Below are 14148 nucleotides of genomic sequence, written 5' to 3'. Positions count from 1 at the left end.
CCATCCTTCCCTGTCTCAAGAGCGGTTAAGGCGTTGATGGAGTTTACTAACTGTCCATTCAGCAGCCGTTGAAGGCTTGGAAATGCGGGTCCCCCCAGTAGACGATCATCAACAACAGACCCTGCCTTACCGGGGGAATAACAAATCGGCTTTACCTGGTTGACAAGAAAAGGCTCGAATCGCTGGGAATGATCATGGATGGGCCATGGTTCAATATCGGGTTTCTGAGTCAAACCCCCGCAATTTGCGTAAGCACAGCGCATACATTCATATGACGATGTGATGTGATGTGTTGCTGTACTTCAGACTACCTATGATTGATTGATTGGATTGGCAAGAGCATGCAGTGTCAACAACATCCGCTGGTAACCCATACAGGGTAGATGCAGAACATCGAATTGCTTGACGGTTGGACTCGATTTACCTTGGGCAGGTAACGCAATGGAACATTTATGATATTGAATCACAATTCAAAGGGGGCTACACCGCTCTCGTTTTTTCAATACCCCCTGTCACATGGCATTATGAATAAATGGTTGTGTACATTGAACTCACTTGTCATTCAGTGTCTCCAAGCTGTTGTGTGCCTACGGGCCAAGCACATCCGGCACTTCGAACAATGTCTCACGTGCTCTACCCAAAGATATGTGGTTTTGGACCCTTGGAACCGATTCTCTAGAATTGCATTGGAGATGAAAGGGGCCATCGCTATTACAAATTTTCACGTGAAGTCATATCAGATTTGACTTGACCTGCTCGAATCGCGATAACCCAAGTTTCGGGTTCAGAACCTTTGACAGTTTTAAATTGTTCTGTTACGTGTATTTGTTTACGAATTAATCACGAGTATCCCCAACAGGCAAGTCATTAGTAGCAACTTGATCCTATTGATAATCGTAAATCTCAGATGCATGATGTTATTTATTTTTTGCTTCAGTTAGAAGAAAGGCAAATTTCATCTCAGGTGAAAGGATTATCGTTGCCCGATCTGACTCCCCTGAAGCCATTGCAGATGGTGCGTTTCACTCAGGTACCAGCCCAATCAATGCATTTCTAGGCCGCGGGTGGCTTTCAAAGCGACAGGGTAGGTTTTAAAATATGATTGGCTGAGGCGACCCTAGACCGTCACCTAGGCTTGCTTCATCCTTTGATCCTTGTTTGCCCTTTGACCAAAAAAGAAGTGCGGAACTCGGGCCTTCAACCAAAGTGAAAGGTGAACCAATCCTTGCGATTTGACGACTTACACCCGTGACAGAGTATGCCTCTAGTGTACATAGATGTGCTGAAAGGATGACATTCGTTCTATCCGAAGGCGAGACGGGTATTTCGGCGAAGATGGGCATAAAGAAGGATCGAAACAACGAAACAACAGGGAACGTGACTATAAACAGACCAATATTGGGTGGCAACAAAGGCGAGCAACAAACGGGCCGCGTCAGGTCTCACATCATGTAGCCCGGCGCATGGCAGGCAAACACGGCATAAGAGATCTACGAAGCAAGCAGCACGTGCAAGAGTGCCATTGTTGAAGATGAGGTATGTGTTACGAGATGAAAAGCAGACGTTTAATTAGAGCACATGATGTATTCATAGAGAAAGCAAGACATTTAATAACAGAGAAAGAAAGAAAAGGGCTAGACCAACAACTCGTGTATCAGGTGTCGCTTGTCCCTTGTCCAGTAGATATCTGTCTAAACGCTTAAGAGGCTTAGTTAGAGACTTCCATTGAGTATTGAGCATGATAATGAAAGAGTCTGTGCTTGCGAGAGCAAGGGCATGTGGGGAAGAGATCGGTTTCGAATTCTTGGCCCGGCGCCTCTGTCCAGGGGTACCACTTTTCTTTTCAACATCAACGCAGGTAGGTACACAGAGAACGATGGCATGAGATCCATGTAACTTACGATAACGATAGAAAGAAACGGAAATGATTTATGGGTATTGGGTATCAGAAGTACCATGACGTGACTACTGAATAGGTAGGTACCTAGGTAAGAGAATCCTCTGCTTGCCATTAGGCGCCGGCTCCCAAGGGGGTCTCCAGACACATGCGACATAGACGCCCACAGTCGAGACGCTTCCACCGCCAGTCGCTTCGCTCCCCGAAAATTGTTCCTGGCGAGTCAAGGGAATAACGTCGATCCTAAGGGACCCTCCCGCCTCTTGATGGCACTTACTTCCGGGCTGTGTAGTTGGGTGTTCATGCTCTGTGGAGTTGGAGGCCCTGGCTCTGCGAGCCTGCAAGGGGTAAAGACGAACAACGAGAGCGACTAATTCGCTCGACCTTTGCCGCTCCGCGATTCAGGACAGGGAATCAGGAGACCATTGGTTTGGATTAGTTAGTCAACTACTGTCAAGGGTCCGTCCGGTTATTGACTCTGCTCTATGCTGTGCTGTGCTGTGCTGTGCGGTGTCTTGGCTTAGAGGCAGCCGAAACGAAACGACTGAAACATTCTGACCTGCCAGACCTGGTGGGTAAAGGAAAGTGGTTGTGATCGTACAGAGTACTACATAAGAGGTCCTCCCCAACCTCCAAAATCCGCTTTCTTTCTTTTCATCTGCAGCAACGCTCAGGATTCTATCTCTAGACGGTCCCTTTTTGACTTCTTTCTTCTTCACTTCTTCTTCTTCTTCTTCTTGACACTCCCTTGACGGGCTGGATACATTCCCTCACAATCAAGAAACTTCCTCTTCACTTCTTCTACCCCAGTCCATCCTGTTTGTAACGGACACTGGAATCTTTTTCTGAACGACAGCTTTCATCAACTCACCGACTGAACAACGTACAAGAACTCGGCCCTTGTGTCACCTGGAGCCTCCCGTCCGACGCCGTCGACCTGTTCGAGAAAACAAGATCGTTTCACCCATCTGTGCCCGCCACTGCTCGTCACTCCTGGTGTACAGTCACTGTTGTTTTCTCTCTTCAATACAGTAACAAATATTCTTCACCTTGCTCGTGTTGGGATCTTATTGTTCCTCATCACTTTCTTTCCTTTACCAACGTTGTTGTTCAATTACCCACAATCCTTTGATTCACTGTTCGACCACCGAACAATAACGACTGTAACAGAACCCGCACCCGTGGTTCGCCATTCATTATCAGTTCACTTGAACAACGAACAGCCCGAAAAATCTCAAAGGACAAGCCAGGCTCTGATATAAAACCGCTTCAATCCTTTCAGAAATCTTTCATCCTGCAAGACTCATCACAAGGATTACTCAAAGCAATCTCTGAGCAACACTCGACAACAACACAATCGTGTCAACAGCAATTTCTTTCCGAGATACCCTCGCACACTACTTTCATTTCTACCACACCTTTTTAACTGCGACAAAATGCATTTCCCGTCTGTCGCTGCGTGCCTCGGTCTGGCTGGTCTAGCCCAGGCACATATGGAGATGATTTACCCTCCCCCCTTCAAGTCAAAATCCAACCCCAATGCTGGTAGCGATGTCGACTACAGCATGACCGCCCCTCTCGACGCAAGCGGCGCCAATTTCCCTTGCAAGGGCTACCACTCCCTCTTTGGTACTAAGGAGGGTGCCTCGGTCGCGGACTGGGCAGCCGGCGGTTCCTACAACATGAGCATCACCGGCGGTGCTAACCACGGTGGTGGTAGTTGCCAGGCGTCCCTCTCCTACGACAAAGGAAAGTCTTGGAAGGTCATCCACTCATACATCGGCAACTGTCCTGGTGCTGGTACCACCACCTTCGACTTCAAGGTCCCCAGCGACGCTCCATCCGGCGAGGCTATCTTCGCCTGGTCGTGGTTCAATCAGATCGGTAATCGTGAGATGTACATGAATTGCGCTGCCGTCACTATTGGTGGTGGCTCCGGCAAGCGAGCAGATGCCATGAGCAACCGTCCTGAGATGTTCGTTGCTAACGTCGGAAATGGCTGCACTACCGAGGAGTCGTCCGATCTCGAATTCCCCGATCCTGGTCCCGATGTGAGCAACGACTCCCAGAAGACTGCTGGCCCCAAGGGTACTTGTGGTAAGGCAGGATCTGGTAGTGGCTCCGGCTCTGGCTCCGGCTCCGGTGATGGTAACAACGGTGCTGTTCCTAGCACTCCCGCTGACGGCTCCGCTGGCGGCAACAACGGTGCTGCTCCAAGTGCTCCTGCTGCCCCTACTCAAACTCAGCCTGCTGCTCAACCTTCAGCCCCTGCCGCTCAGCCATCAGCTCCAGCTGCCGGCGCCCCTTCAGCGTATGTACCCTCTCTCTCTTCTATTGGTAATGCCCCTGACTCACAAACTCACAGTCCTGGTGGTGTTTTCGTCACCGTCTCTCAGCCTGCTGAGGCTACTGGTGCCCCTGCTCCTTCAGCTCCCGCCGCAACCAGCACTCTCTTGACCATGACCAAACCTGCTCCCGGAACTGGCGGTCAGCCTGTTCCTACCAGTGTTGGTAGCCCTGAGCCTGCTCCTACCACCCCCACTGCTCCTGGTACTGGTGCAGGTGAGGGTGGCTCTGGCTCCGGTTCTGAAGAGACTGCTGGTACTGCATGCAGTGATGAGGGCGCCTGGAACTGCATTGGTGGAACCAAGTACCAGCGTTGCGCTTCCGGTCGCTGGTCTGTTGTTCAATCTATGGCCGCTGGCACAACCTGCTCTGGCAATAAGAGCTCGGCTATGGCCTTTGGTTTCGGTCGCCGACTCGCCATTCGAGGTCGCCAGGTCTAAGGCTATCTTGAACTAGAGCTGAGCTGCAATTCGGAATGTCAAGAGGAAGGAGAGCAAAATAGACCAGCATATACCTTGCTTGACGTTCTGGAAGAGTGGATGGAAGGGTTTGGGAGTTTTCATCTTCATGTACAATAACTGGAATAGGAATCAGACTCATGGATCTTTCAAAACACTTATTTCGACATGGCTGTGATTGTTAATTGTAGAATATGGCTCATTGCATGAAAGACCTGATAAGGAAATAATTAAAGCATACAGCTTAATGCACTCTTTGTCAAGTACTCGGAGTAGTCCTACTCAGACTTGTGGGACGGTGATTCCGGATAATACTATGTGGTGGGGAGAGCAATGACGATAAAACAATAAGGTATGCTTTACTACCCTAGCCTAACCTGGGTCGGCCAATGTGTGTGTTGGGGTTTGTATGGACTTCGTCGGATAGGAAGAGGCCGCCTACGACACGTAAACACAAACGATCATTTGGTAGCAGATCGTGGAGGTTGGAGACCACTTCTGGTGTGTTGTGTTGTTGCGAGAGGAGGGGCTGTGATGCCTACGTAGGTACTAACGTTAGGTGAAGCATGCTATCCAGCATGACGCCAAAAAAAGCAACATGCACAGTATGATGTGAACTTGTGTGAAAGGTTGTGATTGGTTAACTATATCGTTAGACATTCGTCAGCACCAAGACTGGCGCTTATCAGACAGTATATATACAGTATTCATTAAAGGTAGGTTTTTGTCTGGAATCCAAGCCTAACCTGGGCTGCTGGCGGGGCTGTGCTTGGTCCATACCTTGGTACCTCAGAAGCCCAGTGGAGTCTTTTGGATGGTGAGATGAAGCTATTGAGAGTTCAGGAGTACATATCTGAATTGATTATCCAGAGCCCGATAGTATAGGTTGTGGACCTGACTATCCGTACGAAATTTGGCGTCCTGGTTGAAGACACTGGTCCAAGTTGTTGGGATTAGTGAGCCGGTTCAGTTTGATACTCACTTCTGGAGACGCCTGATCTAGCCGCTGGGTAGGTACCTACCTCTCGAATGGATGGAACCCAGCATAACAACCCAAAGTGGGCTTTTCCCTTGCTGAGGGTCCCTTCCCATCAATCGATCTTGGGCGGCGAAAGAGAGCCTGGAGCCCCTCCTCCAGCTTAGCCCAGTCAAGCCAAGCCTGCCTTATTAACCTCCACCACCCAGGGTTAGTTTAGAGGCGACACCATCTAAACCTCACCTCGTCTCTTGTCTTGTTCCCGCCTCTTGTATTTTACACTCTTCATGACTGCGGCCCTTCTCGTTCAGTGACGGACTTCCGTCTTCAACCACTCCTTCTCCCTCACCACGCGACAATTTATTCATCCTTTGCCTACCTTATCTGCGACCTCTCCATTTGCGACATCTCCCCGCCTCGACCGCTACATACAATATCTTTACCTACCTATACCGTATCTCGAACATGACGGGCCCTGCCTCTCCTCAGGCCGAAGGCCCCACGTTTGCTCCTCCCCCGCTGCCCGCGGGCTGGATTGCTCAATGGGATGGCACAAGCAAGAAATATTATTATGTACAACTGTCGACCGGTGTTTCGCAGTGGGAGGTTCCTACTGAACCAGCCAAAACGGGAAATACTCCAGCTCCCCAGGGCGAACATCCTTACGGCGCTCCCAAACGTTCGGAACTCATCACGCATCCTGATGGATCGCAAACTGTGCGCCATGCAGATGGTACCATGGAACCAATTATGCCGGACGGCACCCGAGGTGTAGATGGTCCCTCTGGTGAACGGGGTCTTGGAGTATGTCGTCTTGGCATTTCTCGAATAGTGTTGAATTATGCTAACAGCCTGTCAGAGCATGGCTATGAACGCTTTGCTCGGCGGAAAGAACTCTGGTCATGGTGGTAGCAGCAGCGGTGGCCACAGCTCCAGTCCATTGGGCAATCTCGGCGGTCTTGCAAACCAGTTCCTCGGCGGCAGCCATGGTGGTAGTGGCGGCAGCAATGGAGGAAACAAGCCCTCGGGCGCAGGAAAGCTCGTTGGGCAACTGGCGTCGAGCTTTATGCACTCGGCTAGTCAGGAGAAGCCTCCTGCCCCCCAAAATTACCATGGTAATTCCAACCAGAGCTCAAGCCATCATCAGGGAGGCCTCGCCGGGCAGCTTATGGGTGGTGTTGCAACTATGTTTGGCGGCAAACACGGCAGCAGTGTATGTTCACAACAGCAACGTGCGCCGTTCGCGCAAGACTAATCAGGCGATAGGGACAAAACTCCAACTTTGGCTATAGTTCTGGGCAACAGCCGCAGCAGCAGCAGGGAGGTGGTGGAACGTACTCTGGCGAGGCACCAACCTACAACCCTACGGGCTCAGCTCCCCCGGTCGCTTCAGCGCCCCCCGCGGCCGGTGTGCATTCCTATGGCTCTCCATCCCCGAACCAGCATCAACAGCATGGCTCGAACCAACAGTACGGTTCTCAACACCAACCTAGTCAGAATCAGACATACGGATCGCAGCAGCAGCCAGGTTCTCATCAGCCTTTCAACTCGCATCAGCAACAGCCCGGTCAGAATGGCCCTTATGGAAGTCATCAGCAGCAGCCTGGCTCGAACCAGCAGTACGGAGGCAACTCTTCTTTCGGTGGGAGCCCTCATGGTTCTTCGAACAACTCGTTCCCTCCTCCTCCCCCAGGAGGCCCTCCCCAGCATGGACAAAATGCACAACAGGGACAACAATACTTTCCTCCACCCCCTGGACAACAGCCACATCAACCGTCTTCTGGTACAGGCTTTCCAGATGTTCAAGCGCACGGCGGCCACTTTGGCGGCCCGCCTGATCAACATGCTCAGCAGTCACAGGGCTATAGTGCACCACCGCCAAGCTCAGGCAATCAGAACTTTCCTCCTCCACCTGGAGCCCCTCCCGGAGGATATAACCCTTCCTATAACGCAGGCCAGGGGAACCAGCAGTCTTACGGTGGCCAGTCGCAATTCAACAGTGGCGCTCCTCCTGTGCCTCATGGTTCCCACCCTCAGTATGGAGGAGCTTACTGAGAGACTGCAATGAACCTGTACGGAACAACCGCAGTATTTATGCCACTCTTTTGAGTTATCGACCACCTGAATCGTTTTGGTACGAGACCGCAAGAATATCCCAAGCCGAAGAAATTTACAGCTCTCCTGTCACATCCGACACTTGGATGCTCGATATGAAAGTGTTTTTCGATGAAGATGTGTGTCGAAACGAGTATAGATATCGAAGCTCTTGAGAGGGCCAGGGAGAGTGACATGAAGTTGGAGAAGTTACGAGCAATATGATTAACGTAGATAGTAGAACGCATTCCACCAAGCCCCTTTTTTAGCATCTAGAGTCGAGAGCCCGATGGTGCCAACACCCCGTTAATTCTGTTTTTTGTTTGCGCCATCGGTTGTGACTGCAATTGTCTGTAACTTAGAGGCGATAGATCTGGACACAAACCAAGCCACCGCGCCGACAAGAACAAGATAGCCAGCTGCTGAGACTAGAGAACGGGGGACGATACCATAAAGATAGGGGTCGAGGATGAGATCTACGTGTACAGGTGAGGGATCCTTCATAAGAGCCGCGTCGTCCGTAAAGTAGTCAGCAGATGCCTTGATCTGTAGCAGAAGAATGGAAGCCTCGCGCTCCCTGCCTTCAGTTTGAGTTGACTCTTCTGTCAGCCTAGCTTCTTGATCTTGGCGAGAAAATGAGTAGCTGGCAAGTGACTGAATCAGCTCTGGTGTCTGCCACACGGTGTCCAGCTCGTATACACCCAAGTCAAACCCAGTTGGTTGCTGGCGGCGCACACGAATTAGCTTGCTTTCTCTACGTAAATCTCGCGTTGACTTACGACCGCAGCCCAACATACACGAAACTCATACCGCTGGCCTTGGTTTAGTTTATCAAGAAGCACCCATGTTGCAACGCCGGAAGCGTAATCCTTTGGCTCAGAGGGAAAGCTGCGGCTGATATGAGTTCGAATACTTGGGGCGTCTGGTGTAAGGATCGGTAGTCTGAGATCACCCAGCGAAGGCTTCTGTTGGGGAATAGGGAGTGATGCAGGAGCTGTGAATATTGTCTTTTCAACATTGGCGATGGCCGTGCTAAGAAGAAACAACAGGCCGCCCAGAGCATATATGGTTTGAGCCCTCCCGAGAGACAGCATATTGGTAATTGAGAGACCTGTGTTTGCCCTCCAACTGTTGTCCTTGCAATGTGTAAGGACTGTTTTCAGGTTGGTACTAACATGTTAAGCTAGGTAGGAACAAAAGCGTCACGTGTGTGATATTGACCAGCTGCCCCACCAGTCAGCCATATCTAACAACTCAATGTTACAGTTTGACTATTATAGACTTACGATTTCCCCATCTTCAGTGTGAAATGGCAATATTCACATATTAATCTGCCATGGCACGATCTGTCATTCTAATACATTCGCAAGTTCGTATTGGTACATAGAGGGAAAATGATGTTGAATTGTGGCCGTGCGTACTACTAACCGGTAAAGCTTGGGCCTTTGGGGGTTTGACACATCACAGACCATAATGAAGATCATCGACCGAGCTCGAGCCTGGTGGTGATAACGAACGGCAGTTGCGAGTTTCTCAAGTGACACCTGCGTATGTATCACGACAACCGGCCTACATAGGTATCTAGTACCTAGGTAGCTAGATGCTTGTGAACACAATGGAATTGCCCCTTATTAACCATGTCTTGTAGGAACTACTATACCTAAGCTGCTGGTACGGAGTACAAGGCGAACGATAAGGTAACGAGAAGGGAGTTGTGGTTCTGGGTACGTACCGTAGATATCAACAAGGATGTAAACAAATGAACATGGTGCCTGACCAGGATGGCTACTGCAACTATCTTCCAGTGAAGAAATAGAATACTGTGAAAGGACAGAAAACAGGAACAAGAGTGATTGAATTGCTTATGATATTTTCTTTTGTTGAGTTGAGTTAGAGGCTGCTCAAAGTTCAAACACCTGGTATGGATATGAGGTCAATTATAATTAACACAGGCGAAATGAACGCCTCAACAGCCCGAGATGAGATGTCGTTCGACAGTGGTAAATATGGATCCATTGGACCATCGTCTAAGAGAGACACCAATATCTCAACTTGAGTGTGCTGGCGTTGGCAGCCTGGTCCGTGAGATTCAGTGCCAGCCTCTACACGACGACTCCATAACGCTGGACATAATAATTCCTTGTAGCTGCTAATTTTGATGGAGCGGTGAAGCGAAGAACCACAACCACGGACACAGAAACAACGGAGTGGTAGGTGGCCAGAGGGTCCTTTTGGCAACCCCTGGGCCCTGGCAGCTGGCCAACAGGCGCCGGCAACGGAAAACGCCAACAGGGCGTTGCAGGACGCGCTTGCCCCTTTTCAGCCCAGGCACGCCTCGAAATCAAATCAAATCAACAAATCCATAGAAGGTCCAATCCAATCCCAGGGCAGCAAAGACTCCCCTGTCTGCCAAATTTCCCCCACCTCACCTATTTTCTCCCATCCAGTCCACTCCACTCCGCTAACTTATCACCAAACCAAACATTCGCCCTCGCCTTGTCTCCTCTCTTCCCGCTGTAAAAGCCTTGTCTGGCCTGTCCTTTTTTGTCCTCCTCTTTTCTCGTGGTCCCTCTTCTCTGCTCTTGCATTGCATCGACTTCCTCCATCTCATACTTGTAAACACTATCGTCAGCAAACATGCGTGAGGTCATTAGCATCAACGGTAAGCTATTCCTCCCTTTGGCGTTGGGCTTTCACCGCATCTCTGTCTGCTTTGTTGCGATGCTAACTGAGCTATTCTAGTTGGACAGGCTGGTTGCCAAATCGCCAACTCCTGCTGGGAGGTGAGTTTTGTCAAGACTTTGTTAATGTAGCTCCTTACTGATTGTTTTCCTAGCTTTACTGCCTCGAGCACGGTATCCAGGTACACAACAACCCCTAAATTTGTCAACAAACGTGACGTCCAAATACTGACCAACTCAAGCCCGATGGTTACCTCACAGAGGAGCGAAAGTCCCAAGACCCCGATCAAGGTTTCAGCACTTTCTTCTCCGAGACTGGTATGGCTTAATCTGGGACTTGACGGTCGTACTGTTCTAACACTCATTTCTAGGTCAGGGCAAGTATGTCCCCCGCGCCATCTACTGTGATTTGGAGCCCAATGTCGTCGACGAGGTCCGCACCGGTGCTTACCGCAACCTTTTCCACCCTGAGATGATGATCACTGGCAAGGAGGATGCCTCAAACAACTATGCCCGTGGCCACTACACCGTTGGAAAGGAGCTCATCGATGGCGTCCTCGACAAGATTCGCCGTGTTGCCGACAACTGTGTTGGCCTCCAGGGCTTCCTCGTGTTCCACTCTTTCGGTGGCGGTACTGGTTCTGGTTTCGGTGCTCTCCTGATGGAGCGTCTGTCGGTCGACTACGGCAAGAAGAGCAAGCTGGAGTTCTGTGTTTATCCCGCGCCTCAGACTGCCACATCCGTTGTCGAGCCATACAACTCCATCCTTACCACACACACCACCCTTGAGCACTCCGACTGCTCTTTCATGGTCGACAATGAGGCCATTTACGATATCTGCCGCCGAAACCTCGGCCTCGAGCGCCCTAACTACGAGAACCTCAACCGCCTCATTGCTCAGGGTATGTTACAGCTGTTGGGCTATGCAGTTGCCAGTTGACTAACAACACATAGTCGTCTCTTCTATCACTGCATCTTTGCGATTCGATGGATCCCTGAACGTCGACTTGAACGAATTCCAGACCAACCTGGTCCCTTACCCCAGAATCCATTTCCCTCTGGTCGCCTACGCCCCCGTCATCTCCGCTGCTAAGGCTGCCCACGAAGCCAACTCCGTCCAAGAGATGACAATGTCTTGCTTCGAGCCCAACAACCAGATGGTCAAGTGTGACCCCCGTCACGGCAAGTATATGGCTACCTGTTTGCTGTACCGTGGTGACGTCGTTCCCAACGACGCCCATGCTGCTGTTGCTACACTGAAGACCAAGCGAACTATCCAGTTCGTCGATTGGTGCCCCACTGGTTTCAAGCTTGGTATCTGCTACCAGGCCCCCGAGAATGTGCCTAACGGTGACCTCGCCAAGGTCAGCCGCGCTGTGTAAGTCGATTCCTTGTCATTTAACGAATGGAACGAAAGAATTAACGCCAAAACAGCTGCATGCTCTCTAATACTACCGCCATCGCCGAGGCATGGTCTTCACTTTCTCTCAAGTTCGATCTCATGCACTCCAAGCGTGCCTTTGTCCACTGGTACGTGGGTGAAGGTATGGAGGAAGGCGAGTTCTCCGAGGCTCGCGAGGATCTTGCTGCCCTGGAGCGCGATTACGAGGAGGTCGCCACCGACTCCATGGGTGAGGAGGAGCTCGAGGCTGAGTACTAAGCGGTTACGGATGCGATTACTGGAATACCGACTTCTACCCAGTTTTAGCCTGTCAACGATAAAGAGGTGTATTTTCTTATTTTCACAAAGGTCAAGCCAAAACGAATTTTAATGTCAAAAAGGACCAAAATCTGTACATGGTTTGGCTGCCTCTCTGCAGCTTCCATGTCTGAGCCGTCGGCATTATGTGAGGCAGCACTGTAGTTGCGAGTATTGTAGTTGTAATAATGCAAGATACCTCTCCTTACAACAAAATTATCCGCCAGCTATTGAAGTCCTCGAATGCCATGGAAGTTTAAACAATGCGGGGAACAACGGGTTTAGAAAGCCGCCCCGGCCCTGTAACTGTAACTGTATCGGTACTGTAAATTGACTGTACCGAAGCCCGAAGCTCGGCCCATGCTTTGGGGGGCCGATAGTACGCGGATTGTGTCCAATACTTAGACCTCTCCGTCAAGCTCGGCACTTCAGTACCTTCTACTTCGACCCATTTCAATCGAGCGTACATCGACTCCTATATCGCCTGCTCACAAAAATTTCCAAGCATGAGTCTCTTGCGGTCCAGCGTCTGCAGAGCATGTCGCCGCTCGCAACAAATTCGCTGGCATAGAGGCCTTGCGACGGCCAGCAATCAGTCATATGATAACCGGGTTAGGCTCGTCGAGGTTGGGCCTCGGGACGGCCTGCAAAATGAGAAGAAGGCAATCTCCTTGGAGACCAAGATTGAGCTTATCGAACGATTGGCCCGAACTGGAGTTTCTACAATTGAAGCTGGATCCTTTGTTGCTCCAAAATGGGTGCCTCAGGTAGTGTTCTTGCTAATCCGATGTCTACTCAGCAACCTGACACTTTTACGATAGATGAGCAACTCCAGCGAAATCTTGCAGCATATCCTCGACGGAAAGGTTTCTTCTCCTGGCCCGATCTCATACTCCTTCCTAGCACCCAATGGCAAGGGCCTTAAATCTGCCGCCGATGTCCTCAGTGCGAATAGCGGAAAGTTTGCAACTCAACTGGAGCCAGCAGCTGGAGCCGAGGCCGCCACCAAGCCAAGTGTTGAAGTCGCAGTCTTTGCTGCTGCCACCGAGAGCTTCACACAGAAGAACCTCAATTGCGATATCAAGACATCGCTCGAACGCTTCAAGGAGGTGATTAGGGATTCCAAGGCTATCGGTCTCAGAGTGCGCGCCTACATTTCTGTAGTCCTAGGATGCCCATTCGAAGGGTTCGACGTTGATCCTCACAAAGTAGCTGAAATTGCTACAGACCTTCTGGAGGCTGGAGCAGATGAGATCTCACTCGGGGACACTACAGGTATGGGTACAGCACCTCGAACGGGAGCTCTCCTCCAATGCATGTCTGCAGCTGGTATTCGAACTGAGGATATTGCTATGCACTTCCACGATACATACGGCCAAGCTCTAGTGAACACTGCTGTATCCTTAGAGCACGGCATTCGGACGTTCGATAGCAGTGTTGGTGGTCTAGGTGGCTGTCCTTACAGCCCTGGCGCCACCGGTAACGTTTCAACGGAAAACATGGTTTACTTTATGGAGACTCTGGGTATGGACACTGGTATTAATCTGGATGCCATGTCTGACATTGGAGACTGGATCACAAAGGAGTTGGGTAAGGAAAATGGCAGCACCGTAGGTAAAGCAGTTCTTGGAGCTCGGACTCGAGCTATGCAAAACGCAAAGGAAAGCTAGGAGGAAGCCTGTTGTTGTGTTCTCGTTGAGCATAGTAAGAAAAGACAGGCAACTATTTACCTAGTTATTCAGAAACACCGCAGGTTCCTAGATTCCTTCTATTAAGCTGACAGACTTAAATGCTGTTGATGTAACCGGTCAACTTACCTTACCTCTGCGAATGTCATGTGATGTCACCGATGTCGTCGAAACGTGCCCATGTGGAGGTGAGGTTATCGGCCGTGCGTCGTCTTTGGGCTGGCGCAGCTGGAAAGGCCCCACTTGGATGAAGCAAGCTCAACCTCCTCCAACCTCTTGAGACCTTCTCCCGACTTCACCTCCAAGCTT

At 50.5% G+C, this 14148-nt stretch overlaps 5 protein-coding genes across 8 annotated transcripts; 4 read left to right on the top strand and 1 right to left on the bottom strand.

Annotated features, from left to right (window-relative positions):
- Nucleotides 1–1865: 1865 nt before the first annotated feature.
- FOIG_01513 (uncharacterized protein) lies at nucleotides 1866–5220 on the top strand. Its single transcript, XM_031198446.1, has 2 exons — nucleotides 1866–4208; nucleotides 4263–5220. The coding sequence occupies exons 1-2, from the start codon at nucleotides 3334–3336 to the stop codon at nucleotides 4681–4683; spliced, it is 1296 nt and encodes a 431-aa protein (XP_031074213.1). The 5' UTR covers nucleotides 1866–3333; the 3' UTR covers nucleotides 4684–5220.
- Nucleotides 5221–5459: 239 nt separating this feature from the next.
- FOIG_01512 (uncharacterized protein) lies at nucleotides 5460–8946 on the bottom strand. Its single transcript, XM_031198445.1, has 2 exons — nucleotides 8551–8946; nucleotides 5460–8494 (listed from the first exon to the last, which is right to left on the bottom strand). The coding sequence occupies exons 1-2, from the start codon at nucleotides 8863–8865 to the stop codon at nucleotides 8078–8080; spliced, it is 732 nt and encodes a 243-aa protein (XP_031074212.1). The 5' UTR covers nucleotides 8866–8946; the 3' UTR covers nucleotides 5460–8077.
- On the top strand, nucleotides 5811–9605 carry FOIG_01511 (uncharacterized protein). Of its 4 annotated transcripts, XM_031198443.1 has the most exons (5): nucleotides 5811–6481; nucleotides 6537–6890; nucleotides 6944–9184; nucleotides 9239–9319; nucleotides 9420–9605. In XM_031198443.1, the coding sequence occupies exons 1-3, from the start codon at nucleotides 6143–6145 to the stop codon at nucleotides 7730–7732; spliced, it is 1482 nt and encodes a 493-aa protein (XP_031074210.1). In that variant the 5' UTR covers nucleotides 5811–6142; the 3' UTR covers nucleotides 7733–9184; nucleotides 9239–9319; nucleotides 9420–9605. The 4 variants fall into 4 exon arrangements, with proteins under 4 accessions (XP_031074210.1, XP_031074208.1, XP_031074209.1 ...); XM_031198441.1 differs by having other exon boundaries at nucleotides 9239–9605; XM_031198442.1 differs by having other exon boundaries at nucleotides 6944–9319.
- A 538-nt stretch (nucleotides 9606–10143) lies between these two features.
- FOIG_01510 (tubulin alpha chain) lies at nucleotides 10144–12378 on the top strand. Its single transcript, XM_031198440.1, has 7 exons — nucleotides 10144–10433; nucleotides 10514–10554; nucleotides 10608–10634; nucleotides 10695–10770; nucleotides 10824–11354; nucleotides 11407–11830; nucleotides 11887–12378. Exons 1-7 carry the CDS (start codon nucleotides 10409–10411, stop codon nucleotides 12110–12112), a joined length of 1350 nt encoding a protein of 449 aa, XP_031074207.1. The 5' UTR covers nucleotides 10144–10408; the 3' UTR covers nucleotides 12113–12378.
- A 173-nt stretch (nucleotides 12379–12551) lies between these two features.
- FOIG_01509 (hydroxymethylglutaryl-CoA lyase) lies at nucleotides 12552–13982 on the top strand. The gene is made up of 2 exons (XM_031198439.1): nucleotides 12552–12918; nucleotides 12973–13982. Exons 1-2 carry the CDS (start codon nucleotides 12658–12660, stop codon nucleotides 13819–13821), a joined length of 1110 nt encoding a protein of 369 aa, XP_031074206.1. The 5' UTR covers nucleotides 12552–12657; the 3' UTR covers nucleotides 13822–13982.
- The last annotated feature ends 166 nt before the right edge of the window (nucleotides 13983–14148 follow it).

Source organism: Fusarium odoratissimum (genome assembly GCF_000260195.1).
Source record: "Fusarium odoratissimum NRRL 54006 unplaced genomic scaffold supercont1.1, whole genome shotgun sequence".
Classification (NCBI taxonomy): Eukaryota; Fungi; Ascomycota; class Sordariomycetes; order Hypocreales; family Nectriaceae; genus Fusarium; species Fusarium odoratissimum.
This window is presented reverse-complemented; position numbering and strand designations above follow the sequence as displayed.

Excerpts from the sequence above, each read along its gene's own strand:
- FOIG_01513 (XM_031198446.1), top strand. The coding sequence starts at position 3,334 with ATGCATTTCCCGTCTGTCGCTGCGTGCCTCGGTCTGGCTGGTCTAGCC. Across the intron at positions 4,209-4,262 it reads GCTGCCGGCGCCCCTTCAGC|TCCTGGTGGTGTTTTCGTCA; the intron begins GTATGTACCCTC and ends ACAAACTCACAG.
- FOIG_01511 (XM_031198443.1), top strand. The coding sequence starts at position 6,143 with ATGACGGGCCCTGCCTCTCCTCAGGCCGAAGGCCCCACGTTTGCTCCT. Across the intron at positions 6,482-6,536 it reads CTGGTGAACGGGGTCTTGGA|AGCATGGCTATGAACGCTTT; the intron begins GTATGTCGTCTT and ends ACAGCCTGTCAG. Across the intron at positions 6,891-6,943 it reads GCGGCAAACACGGCAGCAGT|GGACAAAACTCCAACTTTGG; the intron begins GTATGTTCACAA and ends ATCAGGCGATAG.
- FOIG_01512 (XM_031198445.1), bottom strand. The coding sequence starts at position 8,865 with ATGCTGTCTCTCGGGAGGGCTCAAACCATATATGCTCTGGGCGGCCTG. Across the intron at positions 8,495-8,550 it reads GTGTATGTTGGGCTGCGGTC|CAACCAACTGGGTTTGACTT; the intron begins GTAAGTCAACGC and ends GTGCGCCGCCAG.
- FOIG_01510 (XM_031198440.1), top strand. The coding sequence starts at position 10,409 with ATGCGTGAGGTCATTAGCATCAACG. Across the intron at positions 10,771-10,823 it reads CACTTTCTTCTCCGAGACTG|GTCAGGGCAAGTATGTCCCC; the intron begins GTATGGCTTAAT and ends ACTCATTTCTAG. Across the intron at positions 11,831-11,886 it reads GCCAAGGTCAGCCGCGCTGT|CTGCATGCTCTCTAATACTA; the intron begins GTAAGTCGATTC and ends ACGCCAAAACAG.
- FOIG_01509 (XM_031198439.1), top strand. The coding sequence starts at position 12,658 with ATGAGTCTCTTGCGGTCCAGCGTCTGCAGAGCATGTCGCCGCTCGCAA. Across the intron at positions 12,919-12,972 it reads CTCCAAAATGGGTGCCTCAG|ATGAGCAACTCCAGCGAAAT; the intron begins GTAGTGTTCTTG and ends CTTTTACGATAG.